The 26,980-nt window shown below is 42.2% G+C and overlaps 1 protein-coding gene across 1 annotated transcript in view; it reads right to left on the reverse strand.

Annotated features, from left to right (window-relative positions):
• The window catches only part of LOC150079003 (uncharacterized), a 62,868-nt gene that overhangs the window by 2,479 nt on the left and 33,409 nt on the right, over positions 1 to 26,980 (reverse strand). Inside the window, exon 6 of the mRNA XM_090383510.1 lies at positions 19,973 to 20,038. Coding sequence (XP_090239636.1) covers positions 19,973 to 20,038 — 66 coding nt within the window. The remainder of the gene's footprint in view (positions 1 to 19,972; positions 20,039 to 26,980) is intronic.

Below are 26,980 nucleotides of genomic sequence, written 5' to 3' on the forward strand. Positions count from 1 at the left end.
AAAGGTGCGATTTGCAACGTCCAATTAGTCAAAGAGTACCAAAAACTGGATACTGGAAGTGACCTGGCACAATTAGGAAAGCCTTCCTCAATCAGGGGAACAAAATTTATTTGGAATACTCAATCCATAACATTAGAGATTTTATACTCATTTCAAGGTATTACAAGTGTCTGGGCTTTGGCCACTCAGCAACGGCCTGCAGACAGGAAGACAACACCTGTGGTTATTGTGCCATCACAGGTCACATATACACTGAATGTCCAAATAAAGCAAAACCTGTCTCATGCCCCAACTGCAAGATTAGAAAAAGGGGCCACTCACATTCCTGTTGCGACCCTGAATGTCCAGAATTCTTAAGAGCACAAAAATTCATAAAACAGAAGACCTGCTATGAATAATACCAAACATAACAGAACATTATCAGGAGCCAATAGCATTAAAATACTCAACTTAACTGTTAAAGGTCCTTATCAGTAATGAATCAGGGCTCCAAAATCATTGTAGACCATAAAATCCAGATCCTGTATCTGCAGGAGCCATACTCTTACAAAGGTGGATATCGAGTGGTCCATCACAGAAAGCCAGGGTGGTAATGCTGTTGTCAGATGTTGGGCTGCCATCGTGATCTCAGATCCTGACTCACTGTTACTTGGATTACCAGGCTATGTAACACCCACACTGCCTGTGCCTGCATAGGACTCTTTGGACAAGTACATATTCTGTCCACATATATACAATGCAGCAGATACAATCAAGTGATACAGCCTTTCTAGCACAACTAGATTAAGCCATTCAGAACCTTAATGGTAAAAGTATCCTGGTGGCAGCAGACGTCACCAAGATAGGCCATTGCTCAACAATGTGGAACACTCCAAGAATGGACTCCAAAGGTGAACTCTTGGAGGAATTAATTGTAGCTAATAGTCTGAAGATAATCAACACCCCCAGACACACACCAACCTGTATCACTTCATAAGGTCACTCATAATATGATTGACCTTGTGAAGTGAGTCACATCAACATTAGCTAGAGTCACATCAATATATTATATTTATGTGACTATAGCTAATGCTACTCTCCCTAACATGATCAGTGAATGGCAGGTACATACTTCGTGGTGTGGCAGCAACCACAATCCTGTTACTTACAATATAGGCCCTGAACATCCAGACAGAAGGCCCTCCTCTCAAGATTTCACCCGATACAATGTCACAAAGGCCAAATGGGATATATTTGCACAGCACATATTGGCCATTACAGCTGAGCAACAGACCACACTACTAGACATGCAGCCAAAACCCAGGCACTGGAAGTACAAAAACTGATATTGAGACCTGTGATGCTTCCATCCCTAGACGGAAGAGATGATCCAATCATGTTCCTTGGTGGACAGAAACACTTACTACACAGAGAAGATTGATGAGAACCTCTAGAAGTTCCAAAGGTCCAAAAGGAACAACAGGCCAAATCACAAAATCAATAGATTAAATGAAATCTACAAAGAAAACAGAAGAATATATCACGGGACCATCTACCATGAAAAGCACTCTGCCTGGGAAAGGCTTGTTGACAGGAACTGTAACTCAGACCTATAGGGACTAATCTATAGGATCATCACCGAGAAGCTCCACCCAGGGAAGGTCTACTCATCCATCCAAGATAGAAATAATGCTGAAACCCTCTCATGGGAACAATCAGTTTCCATGATTCTGGACTCCACCATTCACCAGGATGACAGTAGAAAAGAATCAAATGTCCAGACTCTCCATTGCCCATGCATATTGATGACCTTGCCTACCAAGGAAGCCCCTATGAAAGAAACTTTGACAGAGAGGAAATTGGAAGTGCAGTAGCTACCACTAAACTGCCAAATGCCCAGGTACAGTCCAAATTGAAGTAGAAGTTATCAAAAAGTTTTGGCAGTTCTTTCCCGCTATACTACAAAACCTTTTCAACTCTTGCCTGCGTAATGGAGTCGTCTCCACCATCTGGAAGTGTGCTCATCTTAAAATTCTGCTTAAGAAAAACAAACCAAAGGATCAACTAGAGTCGTATTGCCCAATCACCCTGCTCTCTGTCCCCAGAAAAATACTAGAAAAGTTATTAGCTCAGAGATTCTCTGCAACCTACCATGCAAAGGATTTGCCATACTCCCAGCTATTTGGCCTCAAAAAAAAAAAAAAAAAAAAAAGTCACTGTGTGTAGAATGCAATTCATGCTCTCCTCACTGCAAGAAATACAGATATGAAATATGCCCTTGGTCTCTTTGTGGATTTCAAAGGGGCCCTTGACACCCTTTGGTGGCAAAGTGTCATGGAGAGGTTCAGGGAAGCTGAGGTGTCCAAATCCATATATACCTGCTCATGTCCGGTTATCTCAATAACAGAACCTTTGTGAGAACCACCCACTCCCAGCTAAACAGGTGCATTACCAGGTATGCCCTCAGGGCTCTGTCCTAGGGCCTCTCTGCTGGAATGCTGTTTTTGATAAATGGCTGAAAAGAACCCACACTGTCAAGCTGGCTTACCCTGATGATCTTGTAGTGTATGGAAACTTCAAATTTTAACTTGAGACTGCTGCCAACAGCATCTTGGATAATCTTTCAGAGTGATGTGATGTAAACAAAATAACATTCTCCACCACCAAGACCCAACAAATGCTCATCAAAGGTACAATGAACACCAGGCGACCACAAACTGCTAGAATGTCCATACAGACATGCCCAGATCAAATACACAGGAATATACAAATACCTAGGAGTAGTACTGGATGACTATAACTCTTTCATACTGCATTGTGCATTCAAAGAAAAAAATCAAGAATATAACTGGGAAGATGGCTAGAGTCATGCAGAGGGACTTTGGTCTTAAACCTGCACTCTCTGGATCTACTATGAATCTCTATTCCTGCCTACTCTGACCTTTGGTGCTGGCACATGCGAACATCATGTTGAGAACAAGTCTGTTCAGAAAAGGCTAACTCAAGTACAGAGGATAATCCTCCTAACAGTGTCCAGAGCCTGAGAACTGTCTCCAGTCTAACAGTGCAAGCTATTTGTGGAAGATTGTCCATCTACCTAGAGATCATGCATTCATATCTCAAATATCACCTGAGAATTGGAAATCCAGCAGAAATAAATGGAGTTTCTTTGGACCTGACAGTCTGCCCATCAAGTGAAATGAGGAGGATCAGTTTGTCTAAATTTAGCAGCAGAACTGGAACAACAGCCTACTTGTTAGAACCACATTCTACTTCATCCCTTCAGCCAAGGAGCTCAATAAACAGTTCCTCTCCTGGTTCAACCCAGGACTGTATGCAACTATCCTCACTGGACACGGTAGCCTGAATACCAAGCTGCATAGCTTCTACCTATCTGAACCCCCCCATTGCACCTGTGGTTCCCAGGAAACGGCAGAGCACATACTGCTAGAATGCTTACACTATGCTGATCTTCGGCAACCACTTCAGTTGCTAACTGAAGTTTATTCACTTCAAGAAGCACCCTCTTTGTTAGATTCCAGGGAAAACTACAATGCTTTCTCACACTATGCCAACAAAGTCTTCAAAATAAGTCATCTGATGCTGAACACCACATAACTCTGAATGAATTCTCCTGGATATTCTGTCTTAACAGAGGATATACCTGCCTACCCCACATGGACATGACAAATACTATCCAAAGAGACCCACCAGGACTGGATTACATCTAACAAACTTTGATACCCACATAGATAGCCTTTGCTGTTCATATTAATTTTGCTTACAACTAGCAGACTCCACTACAAATATTGATCCACAAAGATACTGACCTCAGACTTCACCACCTGTAATGACACACCCAGACTGACTGCTCACTGGACTGGAATTTTGATCCACTTCATCTCACCCAGATTTGTCAACTGCTGACCCCTACCTCCACAGGTGGGAACTCCGCATGAACTCTTTCTCCTGCTTGTCCAGCAAACCAGCTGGGTTGGAATCTTTGCGGGTTCTGATGCTCAGCTCAGAGTGGGAAGATAAAGAACCCTCTTAGAGACTAGCTGACCTTGGTAGCCTGAGGTTGGGACCTTTATGCTGACCGCTTCAGGGGTGGGATTAATGGACACCACTGTCCAGACTTTCTTTCCTTTTACTTTCCTTCATTGATCTTGTAACTTCTACTTTTCTTGGGGATGTCTCCTTATATCTTCGCTCTCCCCCTCTGTTTTACTCCACTCTTCACCAACTATTTCCTCCTCTGTTCAATGTTTCTTTTGAACTTCTTCAGAATTTTCTGGAAAGTCCTGTGCAAGACCAGTGCTGGATAGATTCTGGTGCACCGCCTTATGACTGCAAAGTCACTGGGTGCCAGGCACACAACAAACGTAACACTTGCAAACCTACATGACACACAGCTGGCTTTGGAATGTGCCTAGTACAAACGATACAGCAGTGTGTGGGGGAAACCCTGGAGCCCACAAAAAAAGAACAAGAAACAGAACAAAAGCCTCACCAGTGGCACCCGCAGATATTGCACTACATGCAGCAGGTGCAGTATCTTTGGCTGTATTACACCAGTATAGGATGATAACAGACACAGGTCCACTCCTTGTGCCAGGGATGGGCACCTGGCAGCACTTGCCCAGGTGTTGGCTGCTCCCTGGTGGTAAAGTGGCCTGACACAAAACAACACACATTAATATTTACACACCTATTATGCAGAGTTTCTGCACCATTACAGAGAACAAAGGTGGAGAAGGGCTAATGCCTAGGAACCACCCCCAATACAAGAACACATACACACACAGACCTCACCAGTGAACCTTTAGTCCATATGCACCAGAGGTTCTAGTTCTTGCCAGCAAAATATGCCCCATATTAAGCAATCACTGCCACATGTCAAGACAGTGGGCACCATGCCGATGGGTCCATGGAGTCCTGTTGCTTGTGCCACACACACACACACACACACACACAGGCTTCTATTGGCATGTTGCACCAAGTATTTGGACTCATCCAACTAGCACACTCATTTTCAGTCCTCCACTGCCCAACCAGCGTATTGTTCACCACAACATTCGTCAGCGATGAGGAGAAGGTATCTTTTGGGGAACGGCATACGTCTGAGTGTGTGGTGCATCATCATATGGGATATTTTTCTTGTATTCCCCATATTGTATTGCAATGTCAACTGGCACACAGTGACCTGCTGTCTAGTCCATACAACATGCTGCACATTTTGCTTACCATGAACATCCACCTTGCATAATCTTTTACAGTTCTATCGATGGAAGGTAGTTTGACTTCAACGCCATTCATTGCACACCTTAACCACAGCGGGCCATGAGAAATCGACAAAACGTGCCATTTCCGATATGGAAGCACCCGATGCAGAACCTCCCGCAATCATGACTTTTGAAACTACATGATATCTGTTACTTTATAACTGACTTGCACTCCCACATGCAAATTCCCCTGGTTTATCGCACAAAGCTGTTCGGCTTTTTATACCAAGCTTGCAGCATAGTCCATTATGCATGGGGTGTCATAATTCAGTGATTACATACAACCTTTAAAGGGTAAGTAACCACTAAGCTTACAGTTTCCAAAATTGACATCATTTAACTACAGTTCAGCATATATAAAACTTTTATTGGTCACGTAATGATATTAGACTAACATAAAGTAACGCGCACCGAGAAGAGTTTGATGCTGCCAAATTATCCGTAAAGGATGTCAGTTATCGAACCGGCATTATTTAAATGCCAGTAAAACTTTTATGCATTGGACCCTTCTATATTGGCATTGAAAAAATTAAGAGTTGCTACAGTTTAGTTCAGTCCTTTTCAACTCTCTTCAGCCGTAGAACCGGTTTGTAAACCTACATTAATTACAGAGCACCAATGTCTTTAAATAGAGTTGTGTGACCGGGTAAGGTTACAAAAATTTAGCCGATTTAATGGATAAATGGACCAATCTAGAAACGGTTGCAACTACTTTATTAATTGAGAACAAAAAATTGAAGGCTCAGTGAGGAGATTACCATCAGAGGAAATATTTCTTAGAAAGAGAATCAACCCTTTTCCAAAATACGTTATTTTATTTTTTTATTTTTTTTTTATCGTATGATGTGAGCAATACACGAAGGAACCAGTTTTTTTCCTGCGGCACCATTGTGATATCCAAGCCCGAGGCGGGGTTTGAACCTGCGACCACACAGAAACTTTATCCACCCTTTGAATAACGTATTTGATGACCGGCTAGTCCGGTCGGCAAATACGTTATTCAAAGGGTGAACAGGATCCTGTTCTTGATTAAATAGTACCTGTTAAATCAGTTAGTCAAAATGTTTTGGATTTGCAAGATGCTCTTTTTAAGCGTTGTTATTCAAATGTTGTTAGTAGTGGTTCAATGCAAAAGACTATGACCGAAAAAATTACTGGCAGTGTTCTTATTCTCAGAGCTGATTCCAGTGATTTTAAGACGAGTTCTGACGCTAAGGCAGTAGTTACAAAACTTTAGTACAGAATATAAATCCTTTAAAATTATGAATCTCAATCTTGCATGCAATAAGGTAGTATTATTAGAGACTCCCTCTGAGACAGACATGATTAATATATCCACTTCTGATACTGAGGACCAAGACAGGTCCCAGAGCACCAAGACAGGGTTAAGTTCAGTGATATTTCGGTAGGTGTCCCTAAATGAGATTATCCTTCAAACCTTATGTATGATGTGTCGAAAGAGTGAAAGAGTTGAGCAAGGAAAATATTATAGATGAGTTGTACAATGAAACTTAGCCGATTGAGCTGGATATCATCATTCTTCTCTTCTTGGTGATTCCCTTTTACTTTTCTCTCTCTCTCTCTCATAGGTTAACTGGGAAATTTTTTTTTTTTTTTTGGCTGGTGCAGCATAAACCTCAGGCTTCCTTGCACCATATAGCTAATAATAATAATTACTGTTATACATTGGATTTATCTAAACCACGGATTACATTTAGATTTTCTACCAAAGCACGGCCTTCTACGTGTGTGCGCTGGATGGTGAGTGTATCCGCAAAAATTTATAAGTGTATTTCTGAGTTGGAAACAATTTATTTTACCCGGACCTCTTTAAGCATAGATATATAAATCATAACAGTTCAAATCTCAACGAAGTCCATTTTCACTTGTAGTCTGCCAAATCCCCATGTACTTTTTCTGACAGAATCTCAGTTATCGGTTGATTCAACTACTGCTCATCTTAGTTGCCCAAATTATTTGCTGTATGATTATTTTTGCCTCAAAGGTGGTATTTGTGCATATGTCGATTTCGATATTCCCTGTCAGAGACGTGGTAATTTAGAATCTTCTCTGGCTTAAAATCTCTCTACCTCATTCTGTAAAATTCATCTGTTGTCTCTACCGTTCTCCCAACTCCACTAATCACTTGGAGCTCTCGGACTTCCTCTCTTTGCAACTTGACTTTCTCCAGTCCAACAGTGAGGTAATTTTCCTTGGTGATTTTAATGTTCACAGTTCCACGTGGCTTCCATTTTCTAGTCACACCGACCCAGCTGGTCGAGATGCTGAGGCTTTCGCAATTAATAATGACCTCGCACAGATTGTTCATTTACCTACCAGAATACTGGACAATCCTAACCACACAGCCAATACGCTTGATCTTTTACTCACAAAGAACTCCTGTAAGTACATGGCCGAAGTGAGTCCCTTGGATACCTCAGATCACAAATTGGTGATTGTCTCTTCTCCAATGGAGCCTTTATCTCGTGGCTGTTCTCAACCTCGTGTTGTTTGACATTACAAGGATGCAAAATGGGATTACCCGCGAGATTTCTTTTCTTCTTTTCCTTGGTCGGATTACTGTTTCAAAACTTCTGGTGTCAACGTTTGCTCAGATCGTGTCAGTGAAATTATTCTTTTTTTTAGGTCCTAGCTGCCGAAATCTCAGGAAATTAAGCGGCAGGACCTGCCAGAGTAAATCTTAGTCTACTGGTGTTTCCTGGTCTGCCTCCACGGGGCGAAGGTGGGGCAACGCTGGGCTCCAGCAGGGGTCCAGCGGCTAAATGACCAGATGAACAACGGTACACGACATTACACAGGTACAATACCCACACACTTTTAAACCTCTGGCATTCCCAGGAAACTGGTACACCCACAAAGAAAGCAACGCGGAGATGGGGGAAACCACTGGTGCCGCATGACAACAATATACCTTACACCTTATTCTTGTAGAAATGGAATCCTTTATTCTCCATTCCACTTTAAAATCTCGTCCTTTATCTAAACCTTGGTTTTTCCAATAAATGTGCTACGGCTGTTGAGGAGAAGAATGTTGCATATCGCAATTGGCTTATTTCTAAATCTTAAGTTTCATTTTCTGCCTACACCAATGCTTGCAACAATTGTAAAGCAGTTATTAACCGGGATTGCAAGAACTACCGTGGCATCAGTCTCCTTTCCATCATCGGAAAGATCCTTATGAAGATCATTCAGTCAAGGCTGCAAAAACATCGCGAGCAAACCAGTCGAGAAGAACAGGCGGGATTTAGACCCGGGCGAGGATGCTGTGATCAAATCTTCGCCATCCGTCAACTGATGGAGGAGAGGATCCGGTGTGGAGAGCGAACCGTCATTGTTTTTATTGACTTTAAGTCTGCTTTCGATTGTGTCCACCAGCCCGCCTTATGGAAATTGCTAGAGGTCGAACATGTACCTCGAAAAGTCATCATACTCCTCCAAACTGCATTCCAACCAGGTGCGCATCCAGAACGATTTATCTGAGGAATATACCAACCAAACTGGAGTCCGCCAAGGGGACGTGGCCTCCCCGTTGCTTTTTAACATCGTGGTCGACGCCATTATGAGGCAAGCATTCAGCAACAGAGGGGTATACAATATGGCAAGGATCACTATGTGACTGACTTGATGTTTGCCGACGATAGTGCTATCTTTGCCGGAAACGACGCTGAAACCACGGACATCCTCTACGACATTTCCCGGATTGCCCGGCCATACGGGTTGAAAATCAATGCTGATAAGACAAAGGCCCTTACAACAGATGGGTCGCAAGCCAGCATCTATCTCGAAGGCGTCCAGATTGAGCAAGTGCAGGACTTTAAATACCTTGGGTCGCTGGTCCAGGAGAAGAAAGTTGCATCCACCGTGCAGATCCACAGCAGAATTGGACAGGCAACCACTGCGTTCGCCTCGCTAAAATGGTGTCTGTGGAAGAGGACCAACATTTCCTCAAAGACTAAAATCCGATTCTTCCGGACTTTGATCCTGCCCATTCTCCTTTACGGATCGGAAACATGGATTTGTCTCAAGCTATATTTAAACAAACTTGAGGTATTCCAAATGTGACGCCTGCGGCAGATCCTGGGAATTTCAATTCGCGACCGCATGATACCATCCGCACCAGATGCCAACAGCAACCAACCATCGCCGACCAAATCCAGAAGCGAAGGCTTAGATGGTTTGGCCACGTATGTAGAATGGGCGCGAATATACCATCCACACTCCTTTGCAGACAATGACCCACCCAATGGAGCATTCAACGGACTGTGCTTAGGAAAACGTGGGCCAAGCAAGTGGAAAATGACCTGAAGAGCCGACATGTCGACCTTAATCAGGCCAGGACTGACGCCATGGATCGTAAAGCATGGAAGAACATCACAGAGCAAGTCCGAAACCCTGCGGCACCTACAGCAGCATACTGGTTGTGTGGACAACCGCCTCCTCCAACCGCCAGCTAAGGATCAATGAATAATAATAATAATAAGAAGAAGAATCAGTCCAAACTAGATTTTGAACAGGCTAAGAGTAGAAAACGCTTCTTACCCTAATGGTAGCCGAGCACTTTGGTCTCTTGCTAAAACTATTGGCCACAACTATTGCCTATCTCTGCTTCCACCTCTGTCAAAACCAGGTGGTTCTGTTGTTATTTCGGCCAAGGATAAAGCTGACCTGCTAGCTTCCCATTTTGCTTCCAACTCGTGTACTAATGATCTCGGTAAAACACCTCCCACCATTCCCAACACGGTCCATTCAATTCCTCCTGTGATCTTCCGTCAACACGGAAGAAGGATTTTGACGAAACTCGATGCTCAGAAAGCTTCAGGTCCTGATCGTATTTCTTGTTCTCAAAACCTGTGCTCCTGCACTTACTCCTGTTCTTTGCCGTCTTTTTTCACGTTCTTCCAACTTGTGTATTAATGATCTCGGTAAAACACCTCCCACCATTCCCAATACGCTCCATTCAATTCCTCGTATTGTCTTCTGTCAACATGATGTCAGAAGGATTTTGACGAAACTCGATGCTCAGAAAGCTCCAGGTCCTGATGGTATTTCTTGTTCTCAAAACCTGTACTCCTGAATTTACCCCTGTTCTTTGCCGTCTTTTTTCACGTTCTTATTCCAAAGGTGTTTTTCTTTCTGCTTGGAAATTTGCTCGTATCCAGCCAGTTCCTAAAAGGGTAGACAAATCCTTCCCATCCAATAATTGTATCGGTAAGGGAATCAAATCCGCGTGTTTGGACAAGTTTTGCAGCTCCCGCGATTAATTTATTATCTATAAGTAGCTTAAAGACCTAGTCAAGTTCCCTGGTTTATTTTGAACTTAGAAATGGAAAGTAAATAATACCTCGTGTCCGTAGATTTACCTTTCGTAACATGCAGCCATTTTTATACGACACAACGTCCTCACCGAACTAGACAGCGAGTATAGTAGTGTCAATTAATTATTAAAATTTACTCTTGATTTTTTAAGGAGTCCTTATGTGCTGTAATGTAATAACTAGATCGTATATATAGCTTAGCTTAATATTCCTCGTCTTCAGAACTGAAGACGAGGAATCTCGAAAGTCGCTCGTGCGCGACTATTACTTCTATTTTTCTTAATTTAATTTAATTTAATTTAATTTAATTTAATTAGTCAACCATAGAATGGAAGGTGCACTTTCCTTTCTTAATGATTTTTATAGCCCATAACTTAGTTTTAAACCCATAATCCCTGTAAGTTATTAAAATCCTATTACCACTATGTATGTGGTAAAACTCTCCACCAGCTAAGCGGATTACTATGAGGTGAGTGCTGAAAATTAAGCTAAGCTATATATACGATCAGTAAAATTTATTAATCTTATTAAATTTCATTGTCAATTGAATTGTACTTTTTTTTTTTTTTTTTTACTAAATAAAGATAGCTACCTAGTTTTTACAAACGTAACATCATGAATTATAATTTGACGGGGAAAAGAAAGTCATATAACGTAAATTGGAGATAATATTCCATAATGAAATACACACATATATATATATATATATATATATATATATATATATATATATATATATATATATATATATTAGTGTTATAACTGTATTGGGATATGCGTTTAGGGTTATATTTTGTATTGGAATTTTATTGAACTTGAATGGAAATCATGATAATGATCCGATCAGCAAAGCAAAAGGCTCAAACCAATGTAATTGCTGTGGCTCAGGGGAGAACTGAGTGGGGCGGTTGTCCTCTGAATCGCAGTCTATTGAAATGCACTGCTTGTTTGATGTTTGTGGATCAATCAGGAACGGGACATGATATTGTCAAAGGGAATGTCTTTGTCTGTGCGCGATGTAAAGAGTGCGAGAAAATCAGGAGCTAACTCAGCATTGTTATGGGCCTATATAAGAACTTGAAGGACAGGGTGCCCTCGAAGGATTTAAATTTAAGGGTGCATCAAGCTCTCAGCTGCTCACATCAATGCCAGAGCTTGCACTTGAACATCACGCAACACAGCGGCAATCCCCAAGGAAGAATGCATTGGTCCAAAAGGAACTAGTTGTTGTAGGTGACTCTATTGTCAGGGAAACGGGAAACATATTGTGCAAAAAGGATAGATGGAACTGGACCAGGGTATGTCTGCCAGGACAAAGGGTGATGACGTGGTAGAGCAGATATCATCTTTTAAGGGCACAAATGGTGATATTGTTGTACACGTTGGTACTAATGATATTAAGAGAAGCAGACAGGTGGAATTACTTAACAAGTACAAGTCAATGCTGAAAAAAAGCCATGAGTTAGGGTTGAATTTTAAAGTGTCTTCAATTCTGCCCAGACACGATAGTAGCGAGTATATGATGAGAGCTTTGTCGCTGAATTCGGCCCTGGAGAGATTGTGCAAGGCTCAACGAGTAGATTATTGCTCAGCATGGCTGTGTTAGGGTAACTAAGAGCAGAAACAGCTTGACTAGCATGTATACTTGCATGTACACCAAAGCTAGGAGTATAGTTAATAAATTCGATGAGCTTGAATTGCTAGTCAAGACATCAAAGGCAGATATTGTTGGAATATCAGAATCGTGGTGTCACACAAACATAAGCAGTGCAGAATTGGAATTTGTGGAGTACAATCTGTACTGAAAGGATAGACAGGACAGGAAGGGAGGAGGAGCTATGGTGTTAGTTCAGAAACATAAAATCTAAGGAAGTGCATCCAATTGATGTTGATGGACAATGCAATGGAAAAGGAAATATAAGAGTAGGTGTGTGTTGTAGGTCTGATGAGTATAATGAGCAAATGTGCAGAGAAATAGAGTGGGCCAATAAATCAGAGTGTCTTATAATGGGGGATTTTAATTTCCCAGAGATTGACTGGAATTGTAGGTTGGTCACTTGCACACTAGTAGGGCTTTTGTGGATTTATTGGATGATTGTTTTATACAGCAGCATGTTCGGAAGGCAACTGGAGGGAGTAATACTCCTGAACTAATTATCAGTACTGATTCTTCATGCATTAAGAATCTACAAATGATCAGTGCACAAATCAGTCCAACCTAGTGGTTGCAGTGATCAGTGAGCTGAAGTGGGATTTACTCAAAGAGTAAATAAAGGGTAAAGGGAAGGGTTTTTGCTCTCAGAGCACTCTAGTGTTCTGAGACAGTATTTAAATTCTATACGGTGGGACCTACTGGTGATGTTACCAACACCATATTCAAAATGGAAGGCATTCAAAGAATTAATCTTGGAAGCTATTAGGCTTTTCATAGCAACTAAGAAATATTGGCCTAAATGGATGTCAGATGAACTAATTAGACATGTAACAGAGAAGAAAAATGCGTGGGATACATATAAAATAACAGGTGACACAGAAGCCTACGATAGATATAAGCTGGTCTGTAACCAAGTCACAAAGGAGGCTAGGTAGGCAAAGGCAGATTACGAGAAATCTTCGGCAAAGAATGCAAAAGAACAGCAAAGAGTTCTTTTTTCGAAAACTCTAGAAGGAAAGGGGATGAATCAGATTGGTCCACTTGATATCGATGGGTCAACTGTTGATGATCCTGCCCAGGTAGCTAACAAACTAAATGAATATTTTGCATCTGCATTCATACATGAGGAGTTATTCAGGGAGGGGAATGCCAGAGGTGTAGTCAACTCTGGTATTAAGCTAGATAATCTTATAATAACAGAGTAAAGTGGAAGAGAAATTGTTGAAGATAAACACAAGGAAGGCACCAAGCTTTAATGGAATCTGTCCAGTTATATTACTGGAGGCAGCAAAGAAAGTAAACAAACGCTTAGCCATAATTATGAGAACCTCCTTGGACTCAGGGGAGGTACCCATTGACTGGAGATGTGCAAATGTGACCACAACCCACAAAGGACGATCAAAGGGAGACACAGGAAGTTACAGACCTATTAGTTTAACTTCTCTTCCAGGGAAATTAATGGAGGCACTGGTTAAAGAAGCATTTCAGTATCATCTAGAAAAGATTTCAGTTATAGCTCGGACACAACATGGGTTTGTTAAGGGGAATTCTTGTCTGGCCAATTTGATTGGATATTATCATGTAGTCACAAAGGTACTGGATGCAAAGAAAAATTTTGATATCGTATATTTGGATCATAGAAAGGCCTTCGATACTGTTGTACATGGAAAACGTCTGCAGAAATTGGAGAAGTGTGGCACTGGATGCAAATTTCTGCCCTGAATAAAGGGATGGTCGAGTGGGAGAAGACAGAGAGTGGTAATCAATGGACACTGCTCTTCGTGGGCTAATGTTATTAGTGGAGTCCCTCAGGGTTCAGTGTTGGGTCCATTATTGTTTTCTGTATTTATAAATGATATTGATGATGGTATATCAGGCTTAATGTCCAAGTTTGCAGACGATACGAAGATTGGAAGGGTTTTTAATGACAGTACGTGCTGCAAACGATCTAGAAAAGTTAAGTAGATGGGCTGAGGTGGCAAATGAAGTTTAACATTGACAAATGTAAAGTACTACATATGGGAAGCAGTAACCCCAGAAGAACGTCTCAACTCTGTGCTAATACATTGACAGTGGTAGTTCATGAAAAGGATCTGGGGGTAATTGTACAGGCAGATATGAAGTTTTCTGAGCAGTGCAGACGGTCTGCAAGAGTAGCTCATGGTGTCTTGTCAATGATATACAGAAATTTTTCTAGCAGAGGTCAGGAGGTGATTATCCCCTTGAAAAAGCAATGGTTAGTCAACACATTGAGTACTGTATACAGGCTTGGAGGCCTCATTTTAAGGAGGATGCAAAGCTGTTGGAACGAGTAGAGAGAAGGGCAACAAGATTAGTGAATGGAACAAAGGGTTGCTCTTAGGAAGAAAGGCTTAAGTTTTGCAAATTACAGTGTCTGGAGATTAGGCACCTGCGAGGTGGTCTGATTGAGATGTATAAAGCCTTGAATGGATTGAGCATGCTTAATGCTGATGGGATTCTTCCTCTTGCTCAAATAATTGCCTGAGAGGGCATAAATTCAAATTGAGAAAAGGCAGTTGTAGGATAGATGTGCGGAAATTTGCCTTCAGCCAGCGGGTGGTTGATTGCTGGAACAAACTTCCATCTGTTGTTGTAGAAGTTGTTATCTTAAATAGATTCAAGGCAGAACTTGACAAACATTTGGAGCGAGTGGATGGGTGAAATAAGGGAGATTTTTTTTGGCTGATGCTATATAAGTTTTGCTTTCTTGCATCATGTGCCTTTGCTAATGCTACAGTAATGAAGAAATCAATTAACCGCCAACTCTTAGACTTCCTAGAATCCTTCCTTCTGATCAATGATCGTCAGTGTCGATCCACTGGTGTTATTCTGGTTTATGTTACCTATTTATGAACAAATTCAATGGAAATGTTCGGTGAAACACAAGCAGTTTCTCTTTACATCTCAAAGGCTTTTGATCGTGTTTGGTATAAAGGTCTTCCAAATAAGCTTCCATCTTATGGTTTGCCAACAGTTTTCTGTAATTGGTTATCCAGTTTTCTCTCTGATCGCTCACTGAGGGTGATGGTAGATGGCTCTGTCTTCTAACTTCTCCACTAATGCCGGTGTACCCCAAGGTTCAGTTCTTTCTCCCACTCTTTTCCTCTTGTATATTAATGACATTCTTCCATCGACTGGAAATCTTTTCCATAGTTTTGCTGATGATAGCACATTACAATCCACTTTCCATTTTGAGAAAACATGCCCTGCTCAATCAGCTTCAACTTCTCGAATATGCGCGACGAATTTCTTCAATGTCGATCTACAGGTAATTCTCCAATGGGGTAAAGCCAACTTAGTTGATTTCCATCCTTCTAAAATTCAGTCTTGTCTTATATCTCGCAAAAAGGATTCTTCTACTCCTATGCTTATTTTTGATGACGCTCCAATTTCTAGGCAATATGATATATCTCTTTTGAGGATTATCCTGACTTCTGATCTCTCTTGGCACAAGCACATTACAAATATTGCTTCCTCTGCATCTAAAAAAACTTTGTTTTCTCTTTCGCTCTCAGCATTACTTTTCTTCCAAACAGTTGTTCACTCTTTACAAATCGCGAATCCGCCCTATCATGGAATATTGTTCCTACATCTGGGGCGGTGCACCCAGAACCTCTGTCAGGTTTCTAGATTCTATTCAGAAGTGGGCAGTTAGGTTAATTAATGGCTCATCTGCACTCGTTGTCTCACAGACGTACTGTTTCTGCTGCATGGCTTTTCTACAGATACTTCCATGGGCTCTGTTCTTCTGAACTGGCTTCTATTATTCTCGCTCTCCTTTTCAAAACAGTCCAAACACGTGCCGCCAACTCCTCTTTACTGTCCAACTTCAAACTCACAGAATCAACTTTTCATTTTCCTCGTTTATTCATTCAACTGCCGTTTTCTGGAACAATATATATTCGTACGTATTTCCTGAAAATTACAGTCTGCAGAAGTTCAAGTCTAATGTCAACAAATATCTTCTTTCGTCTTCTCAACCTCAACCCAAACACGGTACTAAGCATTATAGGTTCTAATACCTTTCGTGTTTGGGGTTGTCATAAAAATAAAATAAAATAAAATAAATAAATAACAAAATGTTATTTATATCTTGGATGTGACACCACACAACTTCGCTCATAATATTCTGCTTGTTGGACAACAAGCAGGAAATAATTATTTATTTATTTTTTTTGTCGGATGGTCCCCCGTAGGATATACGAGCACGTTGTTTTAACTGAATACGACATAATAAAGAATAGGCTCATTCGGCAAAAGCCTCCTCCTGTCTCGCATATCTGATAGCTCTAGAATTAGCACGACAAAGGCTTAATTTAGAGCAGTAACTTCCATTTCAATTAGAACAATAATGTTGGAAAACATGCATAGTGTTATTATAATGTAAATAAATGGGCAGAAAGCAAGGGCTGTTGCTGTAGACATAGTTTCTATTGAAAAACCGTATTGTATTAAAATTTAGAAAGGTCAAGTAACTAAACTGGTTTACCGTTCAAGCTAGATTGATTCAGCATGCACTGGTTGATCCTGACACTTGCATAATGGTGTATAACAAAGATTTTTATGATGTAATAATTAATTGTACTGAGTTTGCTACTTGTGTTCTAATCAGCTATTACTCCATATCTTTTTATTTAATATTTTTACACTGCTCCCATTTGCTGATTTTCACGAAACTTTAAATTTCTTGGAACGTGCATTATATTTTCTGGGGTCGAGTAAAATTGTTATCACTTCAGATATGAATGTAAAATCAAGTCTCTGTTTGATACTACTACGGATTTAAGAGGAACTTTATTTGAAGATTTTATTCTCAGTAATGATCTGTGCTTACACAATAGACCGAGTTATATTACAATTACTACAGTTCAGCGGGGGAATCAAATTTATCAACATCCTCTTTTTGTAATTATATAAATTCTTGGCCGGTATACTCAGATTGGACCAGTAGTGATTACCAGGCCAAAACGTTTTCTATAAGTGAGTTTGTGTTATATACAGGTAGCCCCCATAAAATCTCACGTAGTGCGAAACCGTGTTATACGGGACTAAGAACCAATACAAAAAGGGGGATACATTCCAAAAGCTAACAAAACACCATTTTTTTATAACTATCAGAAACTTACTTTTTATTAAAAATAGTAATAACTGGAACAATCGTCTTACAAACTGTAGTACATATACACCAATGAGCCGAAACATTAAGACCAGCAAGTCGTTATGCAAATCGAAGCAACTGCTTCGATTTGCATAACGAATTTGCATTTGCACTTTAGGTGAACGACCGCGCGTGCGGAGGTCGGGACACGGTATAAAAAACACCCGATACTGAGCTACGTTAATCAGTATTACCCTTGTTCTTCAGATGGGAAAGGCAGCGGACTTAAGCGAGTTTGACAAAGGCCAAATTGTAATGGCCAGACGACTGGGTCAGAGCATATTCGAAACGGCACGGCTGGTGGGATGTTCACGGTCAGCCGTGGTTAGTACCTACCGAAAGTGGTCCGAGGAGGGTAACCTACGAACCCCCGGCGAGGTGTTGGGTGACCGTGCTCATCGATGCTCGAGGTGCGCGAAGCTCTCCCGGATGGTACGTAGCAACAGAAGGGCGATTGTGGCACAACTCGCTGGAATGCTGGTGACGGGAGTAATGTATCACTACACACAGTACATCGAACCCTGCTGAAAATGGGGATGCCTAGCCGCAGGCCGATCCGAGTGCCTTGAGTGATTGGAAGAAGGTCGTCTGGTCTGAAGAATCACGTTTCCTGTTGCACCATGTGGACGGCCAGGTACTGTGCGTCATTTACCTGGGGAAGTTATGGCGCCTGGATGCACTGTGTGACGAAAACAAGCCAGTGACGGCGGTGTCATGCTTTGGGCGATGTTCTGTTGGGGATACCTTGGATCCAGTTATCCATGTGCCAGGCACTATGACGTCGACCAACTTCCTAAATAGCGTTCATCCCAGGTCAAAATAATCCTAGCCCTACATCCAAAATTCTTAATTCCACACTATATAACTTAAAAATCCTTTGACCTGACCCAACCTATAGCGCCCCCATTTTTTTTATTCCTTCGCGTATGTTTTTTAGTGTAAAATCTGGAACTTCAGAATGTTCATTTGTGCTATCATCCTCTGGATTGATTTGGTTCACCTCCGATGCCGTTTTCTCCAAATCCATTTTGACAGCTACTTTTTCTACCAGTAATTCTTGAACGTCTTCAGTAATTATATCATCAAAACCTTAACCCCCTGCCGACTTAGCAAGTTCGACTATCGCACCGATTCCGTGTTCTTCTGGTTCGACCACATTTTTCCAACACGCATTTAATGCTGACGGTTTTACTTCTTTGAGCAATAGAGATATGATTCCGATACAGTCCACAATGTTTCCATACCTCCATCACTTCAATAGATTCGTAATCAATTTTTTCCAAAATCCATTGCAACAATTTTCCGATGTAATGAGTTTTAAAGGAATATCTTGAATCTATGTAGATTAATTAAGGAAAGATTGGGAAAAGAGGAAGTTTACACACGAATTCATCAAAGTAGGAAGATTTTTAGTATGATGGGACAAGAATACTTCCCGTAGAACTAAAAAAACATATCGGAGCGTGGTTAGTGGAATCGGTACTTTGCTACGGTTGTGAGGCGTGGACACTGAAAGAGGGTGACATAAAGAAGCTTAGGGCCCTAGAGATGGACTACCTACGCCAGGGTGTTAGGATTTCTAGGCTAGAGAGGATGACGAACGAGGAAACAAGACGCATACGCGCAGATAAAGATATTGTAGAACGAATAGCAAACGGGAGGTTGAGATGGTTTGGACATCTGTTGCGCATGAATGAAAAGAGATGGCCTAAAATTATATATGAAGGAAGGAAGGAAGGTGCACTATCAGTCATGAGAAAGATAAATTTGAAAGCTGAAGATACTCACATCCGGCGGCTTTTGAAAATGGGAACAACAAGGAGACGATCTGCTTTATTAATTCGAACAATAATAGATGAGTTTAAAGGTAGATATAATACGTTGATCTAATGGCACAATTAAAGAAGTTGTATTAGGTGGTACTTTGCACAGTGGTATCGTCACCGTCTGCACATTGGGCGGAAAAGGCCCGGGTTCGAATCCCGTTGATGACGCGAGGAACGGTAATGGGCATTTCCACCCCCCCCTTTTTTTAACTCCGTGGCTGAGTTAGTCGGTCTCAGGCGTAGATAGCAAGGTTCCCCCCCCCCCCAGAAATCAGCGTTTTTTTTTTTCGTCCAGCAAAACAAGCAAATCGATCAGAGAACACACGCAGTTTACCGACAAAATACATATGCAACGTTTGGATGACTTAAATCTTTTGGATATCTTGGCGCTTATCCAATAGTAATAAAACTTTGAAATCTAGAGTTTTCCATAGCTGGCACAAAAAAAAAAAAAAAAAAAAAAAAATTAGAAATCATTCTTTAAATAAATCGGAAGTTACCCAATTGGACAATTTTCGCAAATTGCATCTGATCAGCAAGTCCTACAGTTACTACAAGCAATGCTTGAAGCTCTGTATTAATAAAGAGAGAGAGAGAGAGAGAGAGAGAGAAAGAAAGAAAGAAACTGTAAGCAACAACAGATCACTATCTACAGTTCGGAAAAAAAGTAACTTATATGCTGTTAATGAGAAAAATTTAAATGCTGCACTTACCTGTGATGAACATGTACTGATAATACATCGTGCTTGGTCAAATGAAATATTAGGTGGAAGAGTAGGCTGAAAAACAATACCTATTTTCAAATATCATTTCAGATTATAACATGGAAATTTTTGATTTTACAATCATAATTCTCTCTCATATTGTGTGTACTGTATAAACATGTGTCCGATTCTTAACGGTTACACAGCTGTGACTGAATTTTTAACAATTGCTCAACTTTTGAATGCTAAAAAATAATAAAATTAGAAAATAATCAGTAAGAAAAACCGATGCGTACCTAAAGTGGTTTTTGTTTTTTTTTTTTTTTTGCTCATACGTTTGAAACACCCTGTGTACATTCTCCAACTTGCAAAGTTCATGGGTGTCAACGTGTATGACCCTCATGAAATTTTATGGTATCAGTAAAACTCAGTTTCTCCTTTTGATAATACTTCGCATATTTGGATTTCTGAAGTAGGCTATTTAGGGATTAAATTTCAAACTTTTTCATCTAGAGGTCACTCTTTACAAGTTTTTGGTATGTGGGGGAAGTGGAATCTTGGTTCAATCTTCCCATAAGACAGTTCTTTGCTTGAGCTAAGATATCTTCTTCTGGCTCTTAAATTGTTATTCAAAAACATTTCAAGGTATTCAGATGTGGTCTAGAACGGTTACACAGCTGTTCCAGTTAAATTGACCATATTATTCTTCTCAAATCACTGTTGTAATGAAAAACTGTAAGCAACAATTACTTTGCTTTGTGACACTTTGCATTATCATGCCGATACAAATACCTGCTCTCCCCTCCAAAGAAATTCCAAGATGCAGTAAGCAGAATTGTTCATCATGCCACAACAAATAATAGTGTTCATGGTTTGGTCAATGACAACTAGTTGACCAATTCCAAAAAGCACGTGACACAAGCATATGCTATCACACTACTACTACTGAATTCATTGCTGGTGCAAAACAATATGAGTGAAACCATTTAATATTAGGATTAGCCATATGGTCCACGGAAACCGCTTTTGTTTCACCTTGAAATAAAATAAAATGTAAGCAGTTTATTTTATTTTTAAACTGACGAATAGGCATCTCCCACGTAGGTTACTTATTCCAGTAATCAACAACTCAATGGATGAAAACTTCTTACAAAGTTGAATTTGTCCCCTCATTCAAGTATCGTATGTAACTGAGAAAGTGTAACCTCATTCATTTTACTGTCCACTCTCATAATCTCACGAACCATACTCAAATTCCTCTTAAGGTTTCAAGTTACAAAGCTGGGTAGCCCACATACACCGATGAGCTAAAACATTATGACTAGCGAGTCGTTATGCAAATCGAAGCAACTTCAGATGAACTACGGCGCGTGCCCAGGTCGGAACACGGTATAAAAAACACCTGATACTGAGCTCCGTTATCAGTGTTATTTGTTTTTCAGATGGGAAGGACAGCGGACTTAAGCGAGTTTGACAAAGGCCAAATTGTAATGGCCAGACGACTGGGTCAGAGTATATCCGAAACGGCATGGCTGGTGGAATGCTCACTGCCATCCGTGGTTAGTACCTACCAAAAGTGGTCCGAGGAGAGAAATCCACGAGCCGCCGGCGTGGTGTTGGATGACCACAGTTCATCAATGCTCGAGGTGAGCGAAGGCTCACCCGGATGGTACGTGTCATCAGAAGGGCGACTGTGGCGTAACTCGCTGGTAATTGGAATGCTGGTGACGGGTGCAATGTGTCACAACACACAGTACATGGAACCCTGCTGAAAATGGGACTGCGTAGCTGCAAGCCGCTCCGAGTGCCCATGCTAACCACGGTTCGCCTGCGACAGCGCCTACAATGGGCATACGAGCATCGAAACTGGACATTGAGTGATTGGAAGAAGGTCGTCTGGTCGAATAAATCACGTTTCCTGTTGCACTATGTGGACAGACAGGTACCTGTGCGTCGTTTACTTGGGGAAGTGATGAACCCTGGATGCACTATAGGACAAAAATAAGCTGGTGGTGGTGGTGGCAGTGTCATGCTTTGGGATGTTCTGCTGGGATACCCTGGTCCAGTCATCCATGTGCTGGGCACTCTGACGTCTACCACCTACCTAAATATCGCCTACCCCGGCGACGGCGGTAGGCGACATCCTCCCTCACTCTCCACCCCTCCTTTACCCTCTGGTGGGCTGTGGGCATGCCCCATTGATTTTTGCTGGGGATGTCTCCTCTATTTACCCCAGTTTCTTCCTATATTTCTCCCCCCAGTCTTCAGTCTCCCCCCCTCTCTACTTGCACATGTCAAAATTTAGTCTGAACCAAAACTTTTTCGCTAACTATTCGACCTCTTTTCATGCTCAGCGCCATCCCCTTGCAATCGAATTTAAACTGCGCGCGTGCGTTTTTTTTTTTAACGTCCTAGCCACTGAAATCTAAGAAAATTAGGTGGCAGGACCTGCCAGAGTAAAACAAGCAATTAGGTACGTGGTCTGCTTCCACGGGGCGAAAGTGGAGCAACGTCGGGTCTCAGTGAGGTCCGGCGGCTAAATGGCGAGAGGAATAACGGTACAAAACACCACACTTAAATATTATCCATACACTTTTAAATCTCTGGCCTTTACCGCGTACTGTATCACCAGACAATGCAAACTACGCGGAGATGGGGGAAACCGCTGGTGCCGTTTGACCCCAAACACTCTTTACACTTTACCAAAATATCGGATCGGAGGTGCGCGTGTAGTATGTGGACAAGTGATTTGTATGCTCTTCAAGTTTTAAAAATTCTTCTGGCTTGTTAAATCTAAATTCATACCAATAGATGCCTTATCGGATGTTCTTCTCGTCCTTCAACTTCCATTATGCAGATTGTCATCAGGTAATCTTTATTTGGAAATTTTCCTATGTGATATGTACAAAGATACTCTCGACTGCTGTGTGGCACAAGGTCAAAGTTCTTAGCTATAAAAGCTTTATAGTCAGTGGCTGGGAAACACAAGGTCAAACACTATTTTTTCGGAAACCGGAACACCACAGTTTATTTTGTCAATCGCAGCGGCCTTCTTGCTATGCATTTCTCAGGAACAATTTCCTTCACTCTAGCAGTGACTAGCAATCAAATTAACGTTTATTAATTTGATTGCTTGAACGGTTTTTTATGGCGAATTGATTGTGCTTATTTAAGATTAGTTATGGCCTGGAACATTCAGTAGTTACCTTCATATGCCATATTTTTGACAGAAAATCTCCACAGTATATTCTGCATCTGGTTATCGGAAATAGAAAAGGAGCTGCTAAAAAGGATTTAGAAACGAGAAGCCAGCAGGAGGCAAAAGCAACCCAGGTTCTCCCTGTCTACCAAGTGAACCCCGGTGACGAGATCAAGCAGGACAAAACGTCAGAACCACTGGACCCCGCACTCCCAGAAGGAACAGTGCTCGAACAACTCTGATCCTCAGAACCGCTCTGGAAGATCTCAAGGAATCGAACAATAGGATTACGACGGGATTTCGTGGTAAAATTGTGACTATTTGCACGAAACTCGAGACAATCCTGCAACAGACAAACCTTGACTGCGAACGGGCAAAAGCGAAGCTCGAGAACTTTCAGTCTGGGGGAGGAAACCAAATTCTACAGCGCGCTCCCTCATATGCACAAGCTTTGAGGACCGCACCTGATGCTGCATGGAACAACAAAGAAATTGCACCTGCTACCAAAAGGAAAACCTTACTGACACAATCCAACCTGGTTGTTCTGCGATCAACATCCACGGACAACAATAAATCAAGTGAACAGCCAAAAGCCAAAGTAATGAGTAAGTTGGGTGAAGAGTTTAAAACTACCAGAATAAAATCAGTCCGAAAGACCAGGAATGTAGGCATAGTAATAGAGACCGAAACCGAAGAAGCGCAGAAAATTATAAGCAATCCTAAAATACCCAAATTGGGACTTACGCCACCCCCAAGCGGAAGGGGCCCTCAGTAATCATCTTTAACCTAGAAAAGGACCTCACTCCAGAACAACTGGTCGAAGAAGTCTACCAGAGGAACTTAAAAAAATATTCAGGATCAAGATGCACAGACTTTACTCACACCCAATTATTCCACCATGACTAAAGATAAAAGTCATAATACCTGGGTAATAGAATTAGCAACAGAGGCATGGCAAGTGTTAAATGGCCAGGCTACAATATTTGTTAACTGGGGTAGCCTGCTTCTGTGAGCACGTGTCTGTGCCCAAGTGTTTCAGGTGCTGTAAATTTGGTCACACGACCCACACCTGCACCCAGAGCCAACGTGCGGCCACTGTTCAGAGAACGGTCACAACTACAGCACGTGCCCTAACAAAAATACCTAACCGACCTGTGTCTGCTTTAAGACTCAAAAAATGGATCCCACGCACTCGATTAGCAACGCCAAATGTACCTTAAAGCGAAGAGTTTGCACCAAGCAAGACTAAACTATGAGGACGCTGCTTAAGAAGTTCAACACCAAAGAGGTTAGATTCTTACAAATCAACGCTCAGAGAGCCAAGGCAGTAGGTCAACGCTCAGAGAGCCAAGGTCGATCAGGTCAGACTGAAAGCAGAGAAGAAAATATTGGCGTGCTAATTTTGCAGAACCATACACACATCATATGAAAGCGGTTAGACGATACAGTAACAAGAGTAACACACCTGTGCATGGCCTGGGCTGCTTGCGCCCATATCATCACCGTCCTGGGAGACTTCTGCGTGATGGGCTTATATTGCCGCCCAGGAGAGGATATCGCATTTGCCAGGAATGCATATACGGCGCAAATCCGTAAAAGTATACAGAAGTATTGGAAACAAATGGTCTGGACAATGGGCAACAACGATCCCTGGAGGGATGGTGTACAAAATCGCCACTAACAAACTTCCCAGGGGCGAAATCAACGTGGCAACATGACTATAAAGTGGAGATCTGACAACACCTGGGAGCACTTAGTAGTCAACATCCTAAACACAGTCTTCAAGCTGGAAGTGGACTCAACAACCAGTGAGCAACTGCTTATATGCCAAGAAAATGAGGACTACCGAACTCAGACAATTTAACTGCCCTTCAGCAGGGAGGAACCAATCAATTCTGCAGCACACATCAAAGGGAACAAATGCCCAGGACCAGACCTACTCAAACCCGAAATAGTGAGAAAAAAAAAAAAAAAACAGTGGAGAGTGCAGATCGCTCCCGATCTACTCCTCAAGACTGAATTCTCCGCTGTGGACGCCCTCCAGCATTTGCCGAATCTAGCCAATGGAGGTGACAAGAAGTACCTTCTAGTGATCTCTGTGGACTTTGCCAGGGCATTCGATTCCCTATGGTAGCTGAGTGTCCTGGCAAGACTTCGGACCGCTGGGTTCCCGGTAATTCTCTACCGCACGGCCAAGAACTACCTTACTGACAGATCAATTGCTGTCAATGTTCCCTTCTGGGCACTCACTAGGACCGTCTGCAGGGGTTGTCCACAGGGTTCGATCCTGGGCTCGCTATTTATGGAATATGGTCCTGGATGCTTTCCTGGCCCTCGGTAAAGTACGATCCCAGGCCTTTGCCGATGACCTCATACTCACAGTGACTGCAACCTCCAGAGCCCAGTTGGAAAACTTAGCCAACCAAGCCCTGAAAACACTGCAAGAATCAACTAAATATTTCTCCGGCAAAAACCAACTCACTCCTGCTGAAGGGAAAGCTAGACATCCGGTGACCTCCCGCAGATAAAAATCAACCAAGCAGCTTGAGTATCTAGGAGTCATACTGGATCAGAACTTCTCCTTCCAAGACTACCTCAAATATACAAGGGTTAAAATTAGTGCTTACACTGCACTTATCGCTAGGGTGGCCAGATAGGACTGGGGCCTCGGCCGGCAAACTCTCCATCTTTTTTACAAAGCAGTTTTCACACCCATAATCACCTATGCCGCTGGAGCGTGGTACAACAAGGCCACATCTGCCGTAAACAAAAGATTTATTGACGCCACTCAAAGACAATTCTCCTCACCATCGCCCGTGCGTGCAACACGGTAAGCACACGCCCTACAGACATCCTCCCTCTGGATTTGAAGATAAGTGTGTAGGGGACTTCTACACCACCTAGTCATAGGTTCCAGCAAAACCTGCCTCGGTTACACTACGAACCCAGTAAATGATCGCGCTACAGAAAAGAGAAGGCTCCAAGCTCACCTGGTGAGCTTGGATCCTTCTCTTCTCTTGGAGCAAGAACGATGGAATCACTCCCACGCTGGAGAAATTACTAGGAAATTTCTTCCCCACGTCGGCCGAATCTTCCCGAGACACCGAGCTGGCTCTCACCGTGACTGCGGCCAACATATCTTTTAACAGGGAACGGAGCAATCAACGCAAAGCTGTCCTTCCTCGGGGCAGAAGAGGATCCTTCCTGCGTGTGCGGAGGCCTGGAGAGCTGGCAGAACCTCATGTATGATTTCCATTTCTATGACGATCTCCGCAACATCCTGATAACAAAACTGACCTACTTAACCAGAGGACAGGTGCACCACCTGCTAGACATAAGGGAGGAATATTTGACATTCTACGACTTCGCCCAGGAGCTCTTCACGAGGCGAAGGACGCTTATCGTTGTGGAACGCCACTGACATACCCCCACAAATGTGATAACTTCACTGGAATGGAAATAAGCCCTGTGTATGACAATACTTCCGGACTTGACATCCACCTGGACCTGGCACTTATAGGTGCTCAAGATCACGAACGATTAGATATTAACCACTGGAGCGGAGCATGACGGACGGAAGATGGACAGCACAGTCGGACCTGATACTGATGGACTCAAACCAACCTGACAGTGACCTCATCACAGACCTGGACACCTACCAGGACCAAATGTTAACCAACTGGCGAGGACATGAGGTGGTTTGCCCCTAGAACATGACATGGGCGATCTGCTCCACGCTCCCTTGCGTGGTACCTTTACTCCTGTCCCTGACGGGGGGGAGAGAAGACGATTCTCTTTCCCTCATGCCCCATGTTTCC

This window comes from Mastigoproctus giganteus, chromosome 10, assembly GCF_048544385.1.
Source record: "Mastigoproctus giganteus isolate SK-2022 chromosome 10, ASM4854438v1, whole genome shotgun sequence".
In the NCBI taxonomy this organism is placed as follows: Eukaryota; Metazoa; Arthropoda; class Arachnida; order Uropygi; family Thelyphonidae; genus Mastigoproctus; species Mastigoproctus giganteus.